Genomic DNA, 16,275 nt, shown 5'->3' with positions numbered 1-16,275 from the left:
GCTCTGCAATCTGCATTTGGAGGAAGAAAGTCAGCTCTTCCAGAAGGATGGAAGAAACCATGAATCAAGAAGTTTTCCGTAATAACAGTAACCTGATGTTGTGAATTTCCAGGGTCACAATTTGCAGCTTTTCACATAACAATAAAATTAGAGCTGATCCCCAATAATAAATGGATATTTGTTTAATCATATATGATGTAGCTCATGAGTAACTGAATGGCAGGAACCAGGTCTTGTCAGTTGTGTGCCCACACTAAAACCGGTTTTTAACACATAGTAGGTCTTTAATACTTATTGTTAAATAGTACTGAATTTGCTGACGCTGAGCACCAAAAGTGATTTTTCAACTTGGATAATTTAAAATACCTTCACATTCTGTGGATATGCTTTATCTAGCCAGTAGAATTTTACGAGACGGTGAATAAATTATACTGAAACTTTCTTCCAAGTGGAATTGTATTTACTTCACAAAATCATTATTTTTTAATCTGAGCATTCTACAAAGGGTGACCCTAATGAGAGGGAAAAATACCACAGCATCCTTGAATATATAGATCCAAAACTCAAGTCAACCAATGAAATAGGACCCCATGGAGACTGATGCTGTGATTGAGGAGTACTGTAGTATTTTCTTTCTTAGAAAGTAGTAAATATAATTACCTTCAACTTTCTCACATTTGAGCCATACTACAAATGAGTTGTGTCCAGGTACAGAAAAACCAACAATATTTTATTTATAATCTTATTTTTAGCTTTTGAACTACAAATTCTGGTTCTAGAGTTGTTTAAAAGATCATGGGTTTTATAGATGTTCATATGTAAATTAATCTGTTTGCTTACTCTTTTTTTTTTTCTTTTTCTTTTTCTTTTTCCATTGATTGGTCCTCCTCATAAATACAGAACAGGTCATTACATGAAAAATATAAGATCTTGCATTTTTTTTCCTCATTCTCTCTTAAAAATCTATTTCTAATATTGCATTCCCCAATGGACTACTTATAAGGAGATGAGGGGGAAAATAAAAGAGAAAAAAAGACAAAATAGACTGGATCTCACCACTAGAATTCACCATAAAAATCTCAAGTGTAACAGAATTCTTACAAAATTTTCTAGACCAGCTTCTTAGGGAATTGAGATCTCCTATGAAAAATATGGCAATCAGGGAAGGTAGGGACGAGATGTGGGGAAATAGTAAATAAGTGCAGCAAAAACAGGTTCTGAGGAATACACATAATTTTGTCTGCTTTAGATCACAATAGAATTTTTAATAAATAAATTTCTTTTCTTTTTTGTTTTTTTTTTGTAAAGACACTTTTTGAAACAGTAGATTTAGCCCAGTCATTTGTGTCATTTTTAATAAACTGTCTTTTGTTTGTTTTCTGTAACTCTGTAAATGTTTTAGATTTGAGTCTCTTGTACATTGTCTTTAGAGTTCATTCGGATCAATAACGGTTCATGCACTGAACTGTGTATTGAATTTATTGTGTTAACTGTTGTTGTGTGGTTGAAGGGAGATTTGTAAGAGTTATAGTGATTTAGGTGCTCATGCTCAATAGCAGGCATGGGCAGGTGGCTTTCCATGGGTGTGTCTCCTGTAATCTCATCATCCACATTAATGATTTCAACAGTCCTTGTTGGGGCATGATGGTTTTGCCTATGGTGCTGCTTCCTCATCTTGTAGAAAATGACCAGCATGACTGCAGCCATGAGTGTGATGGCCACGAAACAGCCAATGATGATTTTGGTAGTCTTCATGACCTCATCAATTCCTGGGATCCCACTGTTTATATCAGTCACTGGGATGGTGAATGTTTTTTCTGTTGACCTTGTGCTCTGTGGCGTGAGAGAGGTGGTCACATTGGTGGTTTCCCAGTCAATCACTGGAGTGGGACCTACGTTGTTATCTGTGGTCCGTGCCTCATCCTGAGAAGGTTCCATAGTCTCAACTGTAACGGTTGAAAAGTAAGTGAAGGGAGTAGTGGTTGCTGCAGTAACATTCAGGGTGGCTGAAGCAGTGGTATTTCCAACAGAATTACTCACCATACATGTGTACATGCCTGTATCTTGCACAGTTACATTTGTGAAATTTAACGTGCCATCGCTGAGCACAGCTATCCTCACTTTGTACGCCCCGTGGGTCATGACTGTTCCATTTGGAGTAATCCACGATACGGAGGTCAGGGAGGTGGAGGCCCGACATTTCAGCTCAGCTGCCATGCCTTCAGTGACATTAAGGTCTGCCGGGGGCTCCACAATCACAGGAGCATAGCATGTGAAATAATTCTGGTCGAGCTCCCCGATGTACCTCCCTTTCAGATTGGGAGGAGTGTTACATCGGGCACAACAAGCTGTGTTGGAGGGGGCCATGTCTTTTATCCACCAGCTGAGCCACAAGATGTCACAGTTACAGTTCCAAGGGTTGTGATGTAAGTGTATCCTCTCTAGATGATGCAAGGGTGTGAAGAGGTCATGAGGCAGTAACGTTAGATTGTTGTGTGCCAGGTTGATCTCCACTAGGGACTGAAGGTTATCAAAGGCATTCCGTTCAATCACTTGAATCTGGGACTGTATCATCCATAGTTTTTGAAGGTGCATCAAGCCCTGGAAGGAGCCAGGCCTGATGGCAGACAAATGATTCCCAGAAAGATCCAGCTCATCTAGTTTTATGAGTGGCGTGAGGTTAGGGATTTCCCGGAGATTGCACATGGCAAGGTTCAAATACCTCAAGTTGGACAGACCTTCAAAGGCACCTTCTGAGATGTACGAAAGCCTCTTCAATTCCCCTAAGTCCAGCCGGCGCAAAGAAGGGATTCTGTTAAAAGCATAAGAAGGGATGCTTTCGATGGGGTTGTTTCGCAACCAGAGCTCCTTCAGTTTAGACAAATATACAAAAGCTCCATTTGGGATGGTAGTAAGACGATTGTCAAAGAGTTCCAGAGTGTTGAGGTTCGCCAGACCATTGAAGGCCCCAATTTCAATTGTTCTAATATGATTCCTACTCAACTGTAGGATTTCCAGGTGCCTCAAGTGCTTGAAGCTGTTCACTTTGATGATCTGAATTTGGTTCTCATGGAGGTTCAGCAGCCGAGTGTTTGTGGAAATGCCATCTGGAACCTCACGTAGGTTTTTTCGAACGCAAATCACTTTGCTGAACTGGTTGCTGCAGGAGCAGACGGAAGGGCAGGTTTGAGCCCGCACCAGACCAGCCACCACAAGAAGCTGAAGAGCCAGCAGCACCACAAGCAGGGGGTCGAATAGGGCCCTGTTAAACCTAGGACCTATCATTATCTGCTGTGGATGTAAGGTCATCTTGTTCAACATTCATACTTTATCTGGTGTTGGTCCTTCTGGAGTTCAAATAGTCTGTGATGCAAACAAAAAAAAAAAAAAATAAGAAAGAAAGAAAGAAAGAAAAAAGAAAAGAGCATTAGGTCTTTTCCACAATGTCTTTCTAGAACAATGTCAGTGAAACAGTGTGTCAGCTAAATACATCATTGCTTAACCTAGATCAACAACAAATTTAATGTCCCTCGTTGAGGGATGTGTCTCATATTTTTAGAAAAAAAAGTGTTTCTGTACCTCAAATTAGCAGCCTACCACAACCCATATTCCATCAGATGTGCAATCACAGAGAAATGGAATAATGAGGTGGAGGGCCTTAAAATAGTATGAACCAACCATGTATGACCCAAATGCATGAGGACATATGAGGTGTACCCCACCGTCAGATTCAATGTCCAGACCAGAATGGAAAAGGTCAGAAAATAGAATTTGGGGGCTATACCCAACCAACTAAAAGATCCTTTGTAAAATTAATAATAGCTAACATTTTATTTGGGCTCATTCTATGTGCCAGGCACCATTGGCTACAGACTTCACAAACAATCCTATCCAGAAATGGCTACATACTGTGTGGGGCCCAGTGTAAAATGAAAATAGGCATTTGCTTTGTTAATAATCATTACGAATTTCAAATCAGTAACAACAGAGCATTAAACCAAGTGTGAGCCCTTCTGAGAATGGGGCCTTTTGCAATTGCACAGGTTGCAGGCCCTGATTCTTTCTGATCCTGACAGCGCTCCTCTGAGGCAGGAACTGTTACACACTCCATTTTCTAGATGAAGCAATTTATCATAGGAGAAGTAACATGTATAAATTCACATGGTTAGGAAGTACAGAACCAGGGCTCAGATGTTCATCTGACTGGTCTAGGACACAAGCTCTCAAATACTCCACAAAAAGGTTGCTGAGGAAATGAGGGCAACATATACCTATATATTTTATTTTTTTGGTAATCAATTTCTTGAAAATACCTCTCCTTTGGGGTGCACATGGCTGAAAACACTGGCAACTTAACTTATGGTACCTGTGAAGATACACTGAAATAGTGACATGCACAAATGTACATAAATTTCTACAGCGTTTCATGTACAAAAGCTCATTCATTATAATAGAGCCGACTGTTATCTACAGGCAGACGTATTACAAATTAAATCATTTCACAGGAAACATAATATTTTTTACAGAAATACTTTTGTATAACAGGACTATTATAATCTCGTGTCCCTATTCTTACTGGTTGTGAAAAGAAATAAAATAACTGACTTTCTGCATCTCTTCCAACACAAGGAGGTATTCCAAAGGAACTTGTGTAACCCAGTATATGCCCCACTCCACTGGCGTATCATGGATTGGGCACCTGTGTAATGACTTCTCCCTAATCTCTCATCTCAATAAACAGTGCTCTGCTATTAATCTCTTGGAAAGAAAAAACTGGGCGAGGGGTGGGAGCTGACCACATTCCAATTCAAAAAGCACTAATTTAGTACTTAGCAAAGTTACTTATCCTCTCCATGGCTCAGTCTCTCACTTGAAAAATGGAACTGATATTATGCCCCTTGGTACTATTGTGCAGGCAAAATAACTTAATGCAGATAAAGGACTTAGAATAATGCCTCCCACATTGTAGGAACTCAATGCTTGTCAGACTTTATTATTATTATTGCTATTATTATCCTTGTTTTTGTTGTTGCCCTTTCGCCAGACATTTTACTAAGTTCTGGGTTTATAAAGTAGAACAGAAACCTGACCTCTGAGAGAATGATACTTCAAGAGGTGAAATAAATAGGCAAACAGATGAAGTGCAATAATATATGAACATGTGCTATATGTTCTTGAGCCCAGGCCAAATGGGCACCGGGGACTGATGTCAGGGCAACTCAATTTGTGTTGGTAAATCAGGGAATGTTCAAAGAAAAGCGTCATCTGATCCTTAGTTTGTAGAAGCTGGTAAAGAAAGAAAGGGGAGAAATTCAGGCAGAGGGACTGGCCTGTGTCCAGACAAGGACACGTGAAAGATGCTAGTACCTGCAGGGAACCAGGAAATGTTCCCTGTGGCAGAAGAAGGGAAAGCCTGGGGAAGAGAAAGGTGCTGGGATGAGATCAGGTCCAGACTTCCAAGAGTTTTGTCAAACTTAGGAATCACTGGTTTATCCTCCAGGTGACATGTTTTATTTTTAGGGTGGAATGTTGTCCATCAGCTTTGTTTTTAAGAATGGTCATGTTGGACTAATATGGGAGAGAGAATATCTTTGGAAGAAACTAGTAGCAAGAAGAAACAATTAAAAAGATCTTCCTGTGGTTCCAAGTGAGCCTTGGACAGAAAGAAAAAGCCAATGCCAGAGACAGGTCCAGTTACCTGGCCATCAATTCCTTGCCCACTACCCAAGGGCCTGAAGCAAGAAGGGCTGGCTCTTCTGCAGGATATAATTCTTCTGCTGGTGGTGAGGTTCTCCATGCAAATTAGCATTTGGAAATAACTGCATTTTCATAGTGACTCCAACAAAATGGAGAAGAGACTATTTTCCAGTAATAGGAGATTCCATACTCAGAAAAGGCAGCTGTCATTAACAATCCTTAAACCTAGATCCACATTCACAAACCCACTGAAAGGGACGTGAACCTCAACAAAGTGAAGTTTAAAGTCACAGATTGCTTTCAGGCTTCAGAGGCGTATTTCTGTCTCCTTCCTGATGACAGCAAAGGAACTTGACTAAAGGTTCGGAGTTAGTATTTCATTTCCTAGACTTCCCAGGCAGACTGATGACTTCCCTCCTCATGGCTATTGCGGTTCCAGGCTAACTTTTCACACTCTCCAGAACTAAGATCATTTGTCCCTGTGAACTCTATGAGAACAAAGGCCATGTCTGACAGTCTCTTCTTAGGCGTCTGCCAACACAGCACCTGACATACTGTAGGTACTCAATAAAATGCCTGTTGAAAATGTGCACCACAGGCACTATTTAATGACAACTCTTTGCCTACATGTAGTGATATGTACTGATAGTATTCATGCCCACACACACGCCGTTCATATTCAAACCCATCAATCTGAAGCCCATACCCCACTCAAGTCCTTTGTTGGGGTCTCACAGGGCTTGTACACCGTGGCCACTATCCTTCTGCCCTAACCATCCTCGGGCTAGATCCTAGGCACCTAGGGAGAGCCTCTCTGCCCAGCACCCACTGAAGTCATTCACACTAGCCAGTCCTAAGACTGTTTACCTTGCCTTCCCTTAGATACACATTGGAGGGAGGCTCTTGCTCACGTTTTCCCCTTGCTCTTTCTACCTCCTGACCAACCCTGGCACTTCCCCATGTGGCCCCTGTGTGGCATGGCATGCACTCTCCTCTTAAGAACAGTCAGTAAATATACACAGAGAGGGCCCCCAAAAAATGTATACAGATTTTAAGGAAGGAAAAAACTATTAAAATTGTAATACTCAATATATACCAATAACAAAAGATGAATACACATTTGAACAAAAGAAAGTCACATTTGATTTCTGCAATTATAAGAGGAGCTCAAAGTGGTTACCATCAGCATCCAGACACTTCTGATTATGGTGAACTACTGCTTGGGCAACGGTGACCAAGTGTCCACTTTTTTTGGCACCCTTGGTATATATACATATCTTTTTAATGGTAGTTGTCATCTGATCTGTTGGCATCACCATACCTGAATAAAAATAAAATCTACATTTTAAAATAACTAATTGTAAAATAGCGGGGCCCTACTCATCAATTAATACTTTGATGGCGTTATAGACAATAATATAGTTGGTAGGCTTCACACTCTGAGTTAGATCCTTCATTGTAAATTTAAACATGACCTTAAAAACCCTTTCAGGTTTCCATTTTAAATAGAATGCTATTTAAATTTCCAGCAATCGTGACCATTGAAAATTTTTCACTTGTGTGACTTGTTATAATATTACTTATGTTCCTTTCCCCTGAACACACACTTCTTAAGGTAATTGGGAATTTAAAAAAAAAAAAAAAGGAATATCACATACAATCCCTGATACATTAACTGATTGATGATGGATTTTAGGATTGGGGTCCCAGAGTCCTGCTCCTCCATTCCTCCTCTTACCCCTCACCCCATAACTCTTCTCAGAATCTTAGGGTCTGTGGCAACACAGGTTGAAATAATTGGTTAACTGGAAACAGCACAGAAGTGAAGATGATAATTCTTCACTCTGCCATTTGCTGCTAACTTTTCCCTCTTTAAAATATGAAATACCAAAGACAGCCATGTCTACTGGCCAAGAGAGAAGGCTCTGGTGTGAGACTTCCTGAATTTCACACGCCTGCTTGAATCTCCATGACATTACAATTGAGAAAGTCACTTCACCTTTCTATACTTTATTTTCCTCATCTGTAAAAGGGAAACAGTCATGTTCTCTACTCAAAGGCTTTTGTTAAGGCTGTCACATTATATATGTAATGTTACTGGCTCACAATAAATGATATATAATAAATAGTTAATATATATTAAACATAAAATGATGGGACACTCAGTTTCTCCCTCTCTTATAAGATAGGAGTCACCATACTATTTATTATTCAAAGTTCTGGTAAGGATTAACTGGCATGATTAGAAATATGTTATCAGTAAAACTTATGCAAACATGATACATTGCTATTAATTGTAGAGTATGTATGTCTATCCTTTTTCAATCCCCAGTCTGTTTTATTTTCTGCTTCTTGCTTACTTCAAGGTCTTTTTGTAGTTGCAATTAATGGGCTTTCCCATAAATCAGTCATAAGTAACGATTTATGAATTATAACTGGCTCAAAGCTGATTTATAACCTACAGCAAATAATGCTTGGTGCATGCACTGAATTGAATAAACTACTATCAACAAAAGGTTTTCTATTTTAAAATCTAAATTATGTTACTTTACATCAAAAGCCACGTTTCAACATCTCTTTTATAAGATGTTTTTATCACATCAAAAGGAAATCAATTTAAAGGTATGCACTATCTATTACAATGTCATCTGACAGCATTTATTTACAATTGGATCTGTGTGGGTTTTGAATTAAACCATAATACTTTTAGCCTTGGCCCAGAGGATATCTTGACTTTGTCAACAGATCTTTCTTCTTCCCCTACCCATGCTCCAGTGCACTGAGAGACACAGAAGGAACTGAGCAGGAGAGAGTAGCTAATGAGGATGATTTATTTAGCACAGTATCATTGCTAAGTCAGCATAAACTGTGCATAGACATTGGAACTCATTTGGGAGTGAGGTGGGAGAAAGATAAATTTAAACACAAGCACCCAACTGCCCACCCCAACAGATAGCTACATTCACATCCGTAGGTAACAACAACAAACCTCCTTAAACACTGAACCAGAACAGTTTACCGCCCACTCAGCCTGGACACTGAGACCTCCATGCCATACCTTACCACTGACAGCAACATGACTTTGCTCTTCCACTGTCTTTATTAGCATCTCTATCCTCTTCTGGTACTCTCCTGCCAAAGCAAACTATTTATTTCATTGTCCTTATAGGAACCCAAAGATCCATCAACTCTTTAGGAAAGTACTAATGAAAGTCTGTGCTCTAAGATTCTTTGAATCTGTCACCTCACTTTGCTCTTTTCACTAATCCTGGATTGCTGTATCATAATTCTTATGCAATCCTAATCAAGTTCCCATGTTGAAAAAGCATCCTAAAATCAAACTTCCAATTCTCAGTAAATTCTGGTCTAATCTTCACCGTTCCTGTCAGACACTCCCAAACCTTTGTGAGGTGGTGTTCTACCCTACCATAGTGAGCAATAAACTCAGCACTGTCTTATCAACAGGTTGTGTCAGGGATGTTTTGGGAGACATCTTTATGCGATATTAAGGAGGGTTATTCATTTAAAATGTGCTTGAATATCAATCTCGCTCTCTCTTGCTCTCGCTCTTGATCTTTCTTTCCCCAACCCCTTTGCCCCCTCTTCACATTTGTTGCCTAATCAACATCCTACTTACTCCCTTACTCTACCCTAAGAAAACTATGTTCAGGAAAATTCACTCCTGTCTAAAAAAAAAAAAAATCAAAAAACTAAAACTACATCATCTACTTTGGGAGAGGCTGACCCAACACAATGTGTAAAGAGAATTTGGCTTAAGCTAGGACTAGGCAAACATTTTCTGTAAAGGGTCAGATATTTCAGGTTTTATAGGCCATATGGTTTCTTGCTGCAACTACTCAAGTCTGTCATTATAATTTGAAAGAAGCTATAGACAAAAGGTAAATTAATGGGTATGGCCATGTTTCAATTAAATTATTATCGGCATTGAAATTTGAAATATAAAATTTGAATTTCATAATTTTCATGTTTCAAAATAGTCTTTAAAATTTTTTTCAACTGTTTAAAAAGTCATTCTCAGTTCACAGAGCATACAAAAACAGGTGGTGGGCTGACTTTTGGACTACAGTTTGCTGAGGCCTAGCCTAAACAAATGTTGGCTGTACCAGTCCTATTGACAGAGACTGATTAAGTCTGGACATATGACATAATCTGACCAATGAGATGTGAGGAGAAGTCAGCTGAGACTAGAGTTTGCTGAGCCCTAGTCTAAACAAATGTTGGCTATACCAGTCTTATTGCCAGAGACTTATTAAGTCTGGTCATGTGACATAATTTGACCAATGAGATGTGAGGAGAACTCAGCTGAGATGGTGTGGGAAACTTTTTTTTTTTCCCCTCCTCAAAACAAGAAGAAAAACATGGGGAAGAAGTAGTTCTTTATTCTGTTTCTGGATATACTTGTGAGTATAAGATGCCTAGAGTTGCTGCAGCCATCTTGTGGCCAAGAAAGGAGGCAGTCTGATAACAAAGCTGACATGCCAAGGATGGATGGAAAAATGGAAAGATGGAAAACATTTGCATTTGTTTCTATTGTGATAAGCAGATGAATTAATGAATCTTGAAACTGGCTTCCTATGTATTTTCTTACTATGTAAAACAATCCATTCTTTACCGTATAGCTATCATTTTTGTCTGGTTACTTACAATCAAACCTTTCCTGATACTTTCACATTCTTTCTCTTCTCTCCCTCTTTCTTTCTTTCTTTCCTTCCTTCCTTCCTTCCTTCCTTCCTTCCTTCCTTCCTTCCTTCGTTCCTTCCTTCTTTCCTTCCTTCCTTCCTTCCCTCCTTCCTTCCTTCTTTCCTTCTTTTCTCTTCCTGCCTTTTTCTCTTGCTATATCCCTCTTCCCCTAATAGCAAAGCAAAGACAAATAAGACAGTATAAAAATTCTGATTTCTTATACTATTATAAGCGTGAGACCTATCAGAGGAAACAAAGTAAGCTGAAGCAACATGATCTGCTTCTAAGAGAGGAAGTGAGACTTATCCCCATCATGCTAAGGCTTTCTGCTGTTGTCATTTCTCTGGATCTCTTTAAATTTTAAAGAATGCTAGAATACACAAGAAAAGGAAAAACAAATTAAATAACACCTCTCCAAATCAAATTTATCATACAAATATGTCTTAATGTAGTTCATTTTTTTTCTCATTTGAAACCCAATTTTGCAAATATGTTGTGCTTTCTCCACCATTACGCACGAATATGAGGGTCTGTAGATTTTCAGAGAAAATAAAATTTTTTATAAATATGCCCAGGGCTGATGCTCTAGGCAAATGTAATAGAAATGATACAACATTGAAATGGCTATAACCCAGGAAATCAACCTGTCAAATCAAAAGGAGGCTGTTTGGCTAAATACACTGACCTTGCAATGTTTCTAGAAACTGTTGGGATTTTAAGAAACTGAGATTTAGGAAAACAAAACAAAACAAAACAAAACAAAACAAAACAAAACACCTCGGTCTGCATTTTCATTTTTCTAGAAGACTTATGTGGCTCATAGTAAAAGAGTACATATGTTTAATGTCTAGAGGTGACATCAGGTGAGAAGAAGCAGTGAGTAGAAAGAATGATATATTAAAAAAAGAAAAGCAGAGAAAAAAAAGAAACATGTAGCCAACATGTTGCCATGTTCTGGGAGTATAAAATAAGGATTATAAGAGTAGTAAGTTGGCCATGCCTTCTAGAACTGCACAGTCTTGTTGGCGCTATAATAGAAATGTGTGGATACACATAAAAAATAAAAAAATGTACATGTATGTGTCTAGGTACTAATGTGACTCAATATATTTGACATCTAAATGCCATAAGGCATTGTCAGAAATCAAAATAGACACAGGTCATCAGAGAAAGTTTTCAGAAAAGGCAGGAAGACACTACTGTGAAAGCAAAGGAGAAAGAGCACAACATAATAAGAAAGCTGACTTAATGGAAGCAGAGCTTACATTGCAGAATTTAGAGAGTTAAATTGGCCCAACTGAGAAGCTCTGCATGCTTGCGAGAAGAGTCTGGATTTGCTTCAATAAAGAGACTTAGGAAGAAACTCCAAGGTCTTAAGCAGGAAAGGATGTGATGAGGTGATCGTTTTAGGAAGGAGCTGCCCTTGTGTGTAAAATAAATTGGAGAGAGAAGATTGGTTGACTGGAAAGGTCAGGTGACATTAATAATCGACATCCCTCATGTTACTTTAGAACGGAATGGAACTGATCTTCAATCTGATTATCTGACTACTGAGAAATGTATACGCACGTGTTCAAATTAATCAGCTCTAGTTGAAACCCTGTAGAGTACGAAAGACCCGCGATGGCAAAATTATCTTCTGTATGTGACCACATTAAAAACAAAACATCAGTGTACACTGAGCGAGCAGAGTATCACTCTGGAAACTGATGTGCAAGTCAGGAAAGAGGCGTCTCTGATTTCTAGCACTGCTTATGTCTACTCTGTAAACTGCACATAAAGGACTACTAAACGCACATTCAGTCTGGGTTCCCTAATGGCATCCTATACTTTCCAAGTTGGAACGATGTTGAGGCATAGAAAGCCACCTCCTACCCCCCAATTTATATTAGCAAAACCTAGTTGGACAAGAAACAGATTTAGAATGAACTGAGGAGGGTTGGAGAGTTGGCTTAGTATTATTGACTGGTCTTTGGTAAACTGGCCTTCCCAAGCTGTACCTTCCTGAAGTGGGAGTAATGACAATAACAGTAATAAATAGACATTGAGAGGATTACATGCACTAAATGGCAGGGCATATACTGAAAACAGATCCCCAAACCTGCCCATGCACCACCATAAATGCAACTATCATACACCCAGTTGCTCGAAGCAAAAATGTAAGAATCTTTCTTGAGTTTCCTTTTTCTTGATTGACATCCAGCCCAACGCTACCAATCTGACTCGACGACTAAAATATAAGTGGATCCATCTACTTTCCTCCATTGTCCTCTTCTAGACCAAATCATCTTCATTTCTCACTTGGACCACTGAAATACCCTTTTACCAATTTCTCTACTTCTGCCATTACCGTACCACAATGAATTCTTCATATAGTATTTAGAGTGAAGTTTAAAAACATAGGTGTGTTTATGTCATTCTTCAATGGAAATGCTCCTAGTTCTATACCATTACAGAGCAAAGTGCAAACTGTTTTGACTTCTATCAAATGATGGTCTGAGCCTGCCTACCTCTCTCTCCTTGCATCTTTCTTCATCCTCCTTCTCTCTTCAACGACACCGGACTTCCTTCATTCCTCAAACACTCCAAGCTTTTTCTCCTACTCAGGACCTCTGCCCTAGGGTTCCCTCTGCCTGCAACGCGTGTGTCCTTCCATTTTTGCAGTTGGGTTTCCTTATCATTCAGGGCACTCTTTAAATTTGACCTCCTCAGAAAGTTCTTTCTTGCTCACCCAGCCTAAGTTGATGCTCTATCACTGTCCATCACATCGTGTTTCATTTTCCTCATAGTATTTATCATTATTTGGTATTTTCTCATATACTTAGATGTTTATTTTCTTACTGCCTGTCTCATTTGAGTGGGAGGTTAAGTTCCATGGGGCAGATACTTGTTTCCCCTATTCAGTGGTAATGACGTAGAAAAAAAGTACTCATCAAACATTTGTTAAATGCGTGAATGAATAAATTAATGGGTGTTCAAACAGACAGAAGCAGCTTGTAGATAGTTAAAGCTATACATTAATTGAATACCTAAATGCAGCCACATTCACTAATTTATCTGTGGCATCTAGTGGAGTTCAACTCACATAGTAGGAATTACATCAATTTCTGGAATAACGCTTGTCTAGCTTTTAGTTATTTTCATAGAAATCTTTCCTACAAAGAAAAGCTAGGGAGAGAAAAGCACTAGAAAGGTCATTTCATTGTCTCCTTGCTCACTTGGGTTTTTTTGTTCTTTTTTATAGATAAGACTTTCCTATTTCATTGTCTTTATCTATTATTGTCAATAGCAGCCCTGTTTTAAGTTTAGCCAAACAATGCCCTCTGCTGTATGTGCCTAAAAATAACATGATTGCCTTGAAAATTCCAACGTCGATGATGCATACGTTGTTTTCATGACTTGCTTGTTCACCTGGAACCTACTTGTACTTCAGAATTAAGAAAGTTTGACTTAACTTTTGGGTCGCGCCATTGGATCAAACTACTGAGAGCAGAGAACAAGAATTATAGGCAGAAAGTCAATCATCTTCAAATGCCCTTTAAATGGAGGAACCTCTTGATGGTCACATTCTTGCTTCTGGAACTCCTTTGAACCATTAATTAGAAAATCCAGGGGTGAAAGAAGATCTCCTAATTCTTCTGTACAATCCAAAGGAATGTTGAAATAGGCAAGGAATTGGAGTGGGTGGTGACAGCTCCAACTTTGTCTTAGCAACAAAAAGTCAAATCTACTTCATGTTAGAAAAGCAAACCCAGAAATATAGCCAACGACGTGGCAAACTGAAAAATAAAATTTATTTGTGTTTTCCTGCTTGTTTAGCCTCACGTGATGCAGGAGAGAGAAGCATACTGTGCATCGAAGTTTCTGGCTGCTTCTGAATCCTTTTGATCATATTCACTTTTTGAAGTTGATTATTTATGAAGAAATAAAATCTAGATGACTGAGTCATTTCTCAAATTAAAGGGTGGGATTTAAGCTGTTCAGGGATGTGCTTATATATATATTTTATGGCAGCTGCTTGCTGTATTGGTTTACTGAAATGCATAACCAAAGAAAAACGTTTAAAACCTCAAGCTTCATATATCACTTGATAGTTCATTCTTTCGGAAATGAAACCAGAGTGTTGCAAAGATCAGAAATGTACTTGTTTGTAATAATGCCTGCATTCTCCTTTACATGGACATGTTTGAGTCCGGAGCCCCACCAATGCATAAAAACTTCTTTTCCTTTCCTTTTTATTATTTATTTTTTTCAGGTGCAGGGCCACAAAATGACTGATACATGCTGTTCTTCATCACCAAATTTGGTCTTTTTGTTTTGTACATTCCCTGGGCGAGATCATCAAAGTCACACTACAGATTTAGTATAACAACTACATGGGGACCTAGACAATCACAGTTCAGGAAAACATAACCCACCAATAGTTCCCCAGTGCTTACAGAATAAAGCCCAAGTCCCTTACTGCCTCTACCCACTAGATGCCAGTAGCACCCCCAGTTGTGACGATCCACAGTGTCGCCAGACCATTACCAAATGTTCTCTGGGGGCCAAATTTGCCCTCTAGAAAACTCCTGCCTTAGTATGTCATGTGAGACACTCCCTGATGCTGGGCCATACTGCTTTCTCAGTCTTATCTCCCACTGTTCTCCATAATACAGTCTAGGCTGCAGTCTGTTTCTGATTCTAAAAATATACCCCCTACTTTACTTCTCAGCCTTGCTCCTGTTTTTCCCATGGGCTGCAGTATCCGATTCTGATTTTCCTTTCAAAATTCTACCCAACTTCGGAGCCAGTTTTAAAATGACAATTTCTATAGACCTTCCTGGGTCTTAGTGGCCAGTATTGATACATCCTTCTTCTAAGTGTCTGTAATGTCAAGATTACAGCAATTACCAAATCTGTGTTTGAATCTAAATGTTTAGGAATACATTTGACCTATTCACTTATACATTCCCTAAGGACAGGAACTGGATGGCGTCTAGGTATTCAGTAAATATCTGCTGAATTGCATTACCGAATATAGCCTACGTTTCAATTCATAGTAAGGGACTAGGTTTGATAAGCTAATATCAACGTCCATTCACAAGACCCATTATGTGAACCAAAAAAATAAATAAAAGTGGTATACAACTTAGTATAAATGGTAAAGAGAGGGCTCAATAATTATTCCTTGCCTCCCCCCCACTCCACAAGCAAACAAAAACATATAAATACATTAACATTTTCAAGAAGTAGATTACCAAATATCAGCATGCAAATGGGTGATTGAAAAGAACAGATTAGGGTAAAAGTTTATTCTTACCAGCAATAAGCTGTGTCCTAAATACCATATCCAGTGTACCTGACACATTGTATAAACTACATATGTGTATATTAATGAAAGAATGAAACAAATAAGAGAGAGAGAGAGAGAGAAAGAGAGAGAGAGAGAGAGAGAGAGAGAGAGAGAGAGAGAGAGAGAGAGAACGAATAGACACAAAAACAAAAAAGAAAATATTGGTTCTTGTAGATTGCTGAGTACTTATATAGTTAAGTGGACACTCACTAATAAATACAGGGACTTTTAAAAAAATCAGATACAAATGTGTGTAGTGCCCATCTGTAAAACTTCCAAGAGTTTGGATACTCTGATTTATATACACTATTGTTATGAGGAGGCATGAGTTAATGCTTCCAGAACAATGCCTGATACATAAACAATACTGTATGAATGCTTGTCATTTTTATTGTTATTGCTATTTGTCTAGTCCTGGTAACAACTGAAATCCAATTATAGAGAATGATTAATACATCAGGATATTATAATCTGATGCTAAAGCAATTTGATTCGTATAGTTTTCTTAGTTTGATTTTTCATTAACCATCTTATTTAATTAT

General features: G+C 38.7%; 1 protein-coding gene across 9 annotated transcripts in view; it reads right to left on the bottom strand.

Annotated features, from left to right (window-relative positions):
* Positions 1-494: 494 nt before the first annotated feature.
* LRRC4C (leucine rich repeat containing 4C) overlaps positions 495-16,275 on the bottom strand; it is a 464,114-nt gene continuing 448,333 nt past the window's right edge. For all 9 annotated transcript variants that reach the window (XM_033121877.1, XM_033121882.1, XM_033121883.1 and 6 more), the window contains one exon: positions 495-3,363. In XM_033121877.1, coding sequence (XP_032977768.1) covers positions 1,399-3,321 — 1,923 coding nt within the window. In that variant the 5' untranslated portion in view covers positions 3,322-3,363 and the 3' untranslated portion in view covers positions 495-1,398. The remainder of the gene's footprint in view (positions 3,364-16,275) is intronic.

This window comes from Rhinolophus ferrumequinum, chromosome 11, assembly GCF_004115265.2.
Source record: "Rhinolophus ferrumequinum isolate MPI-CBG mRhiFer1 chromosome 11, mRhiFer1_v1.p, whole genome shotgun sequence".
Taxonomy (NCBI): Eukaryota; Metazoa; Chordata; class Mammalia; order Chiroptera; family Rhinolophidae; genus Rhinolophus; species Rhinolophus ferrumequinum.
Note: the sequence above shows the minus strand (reverse complement) of the source record. Positions and strands in the feature narration are given on the sequence as shown.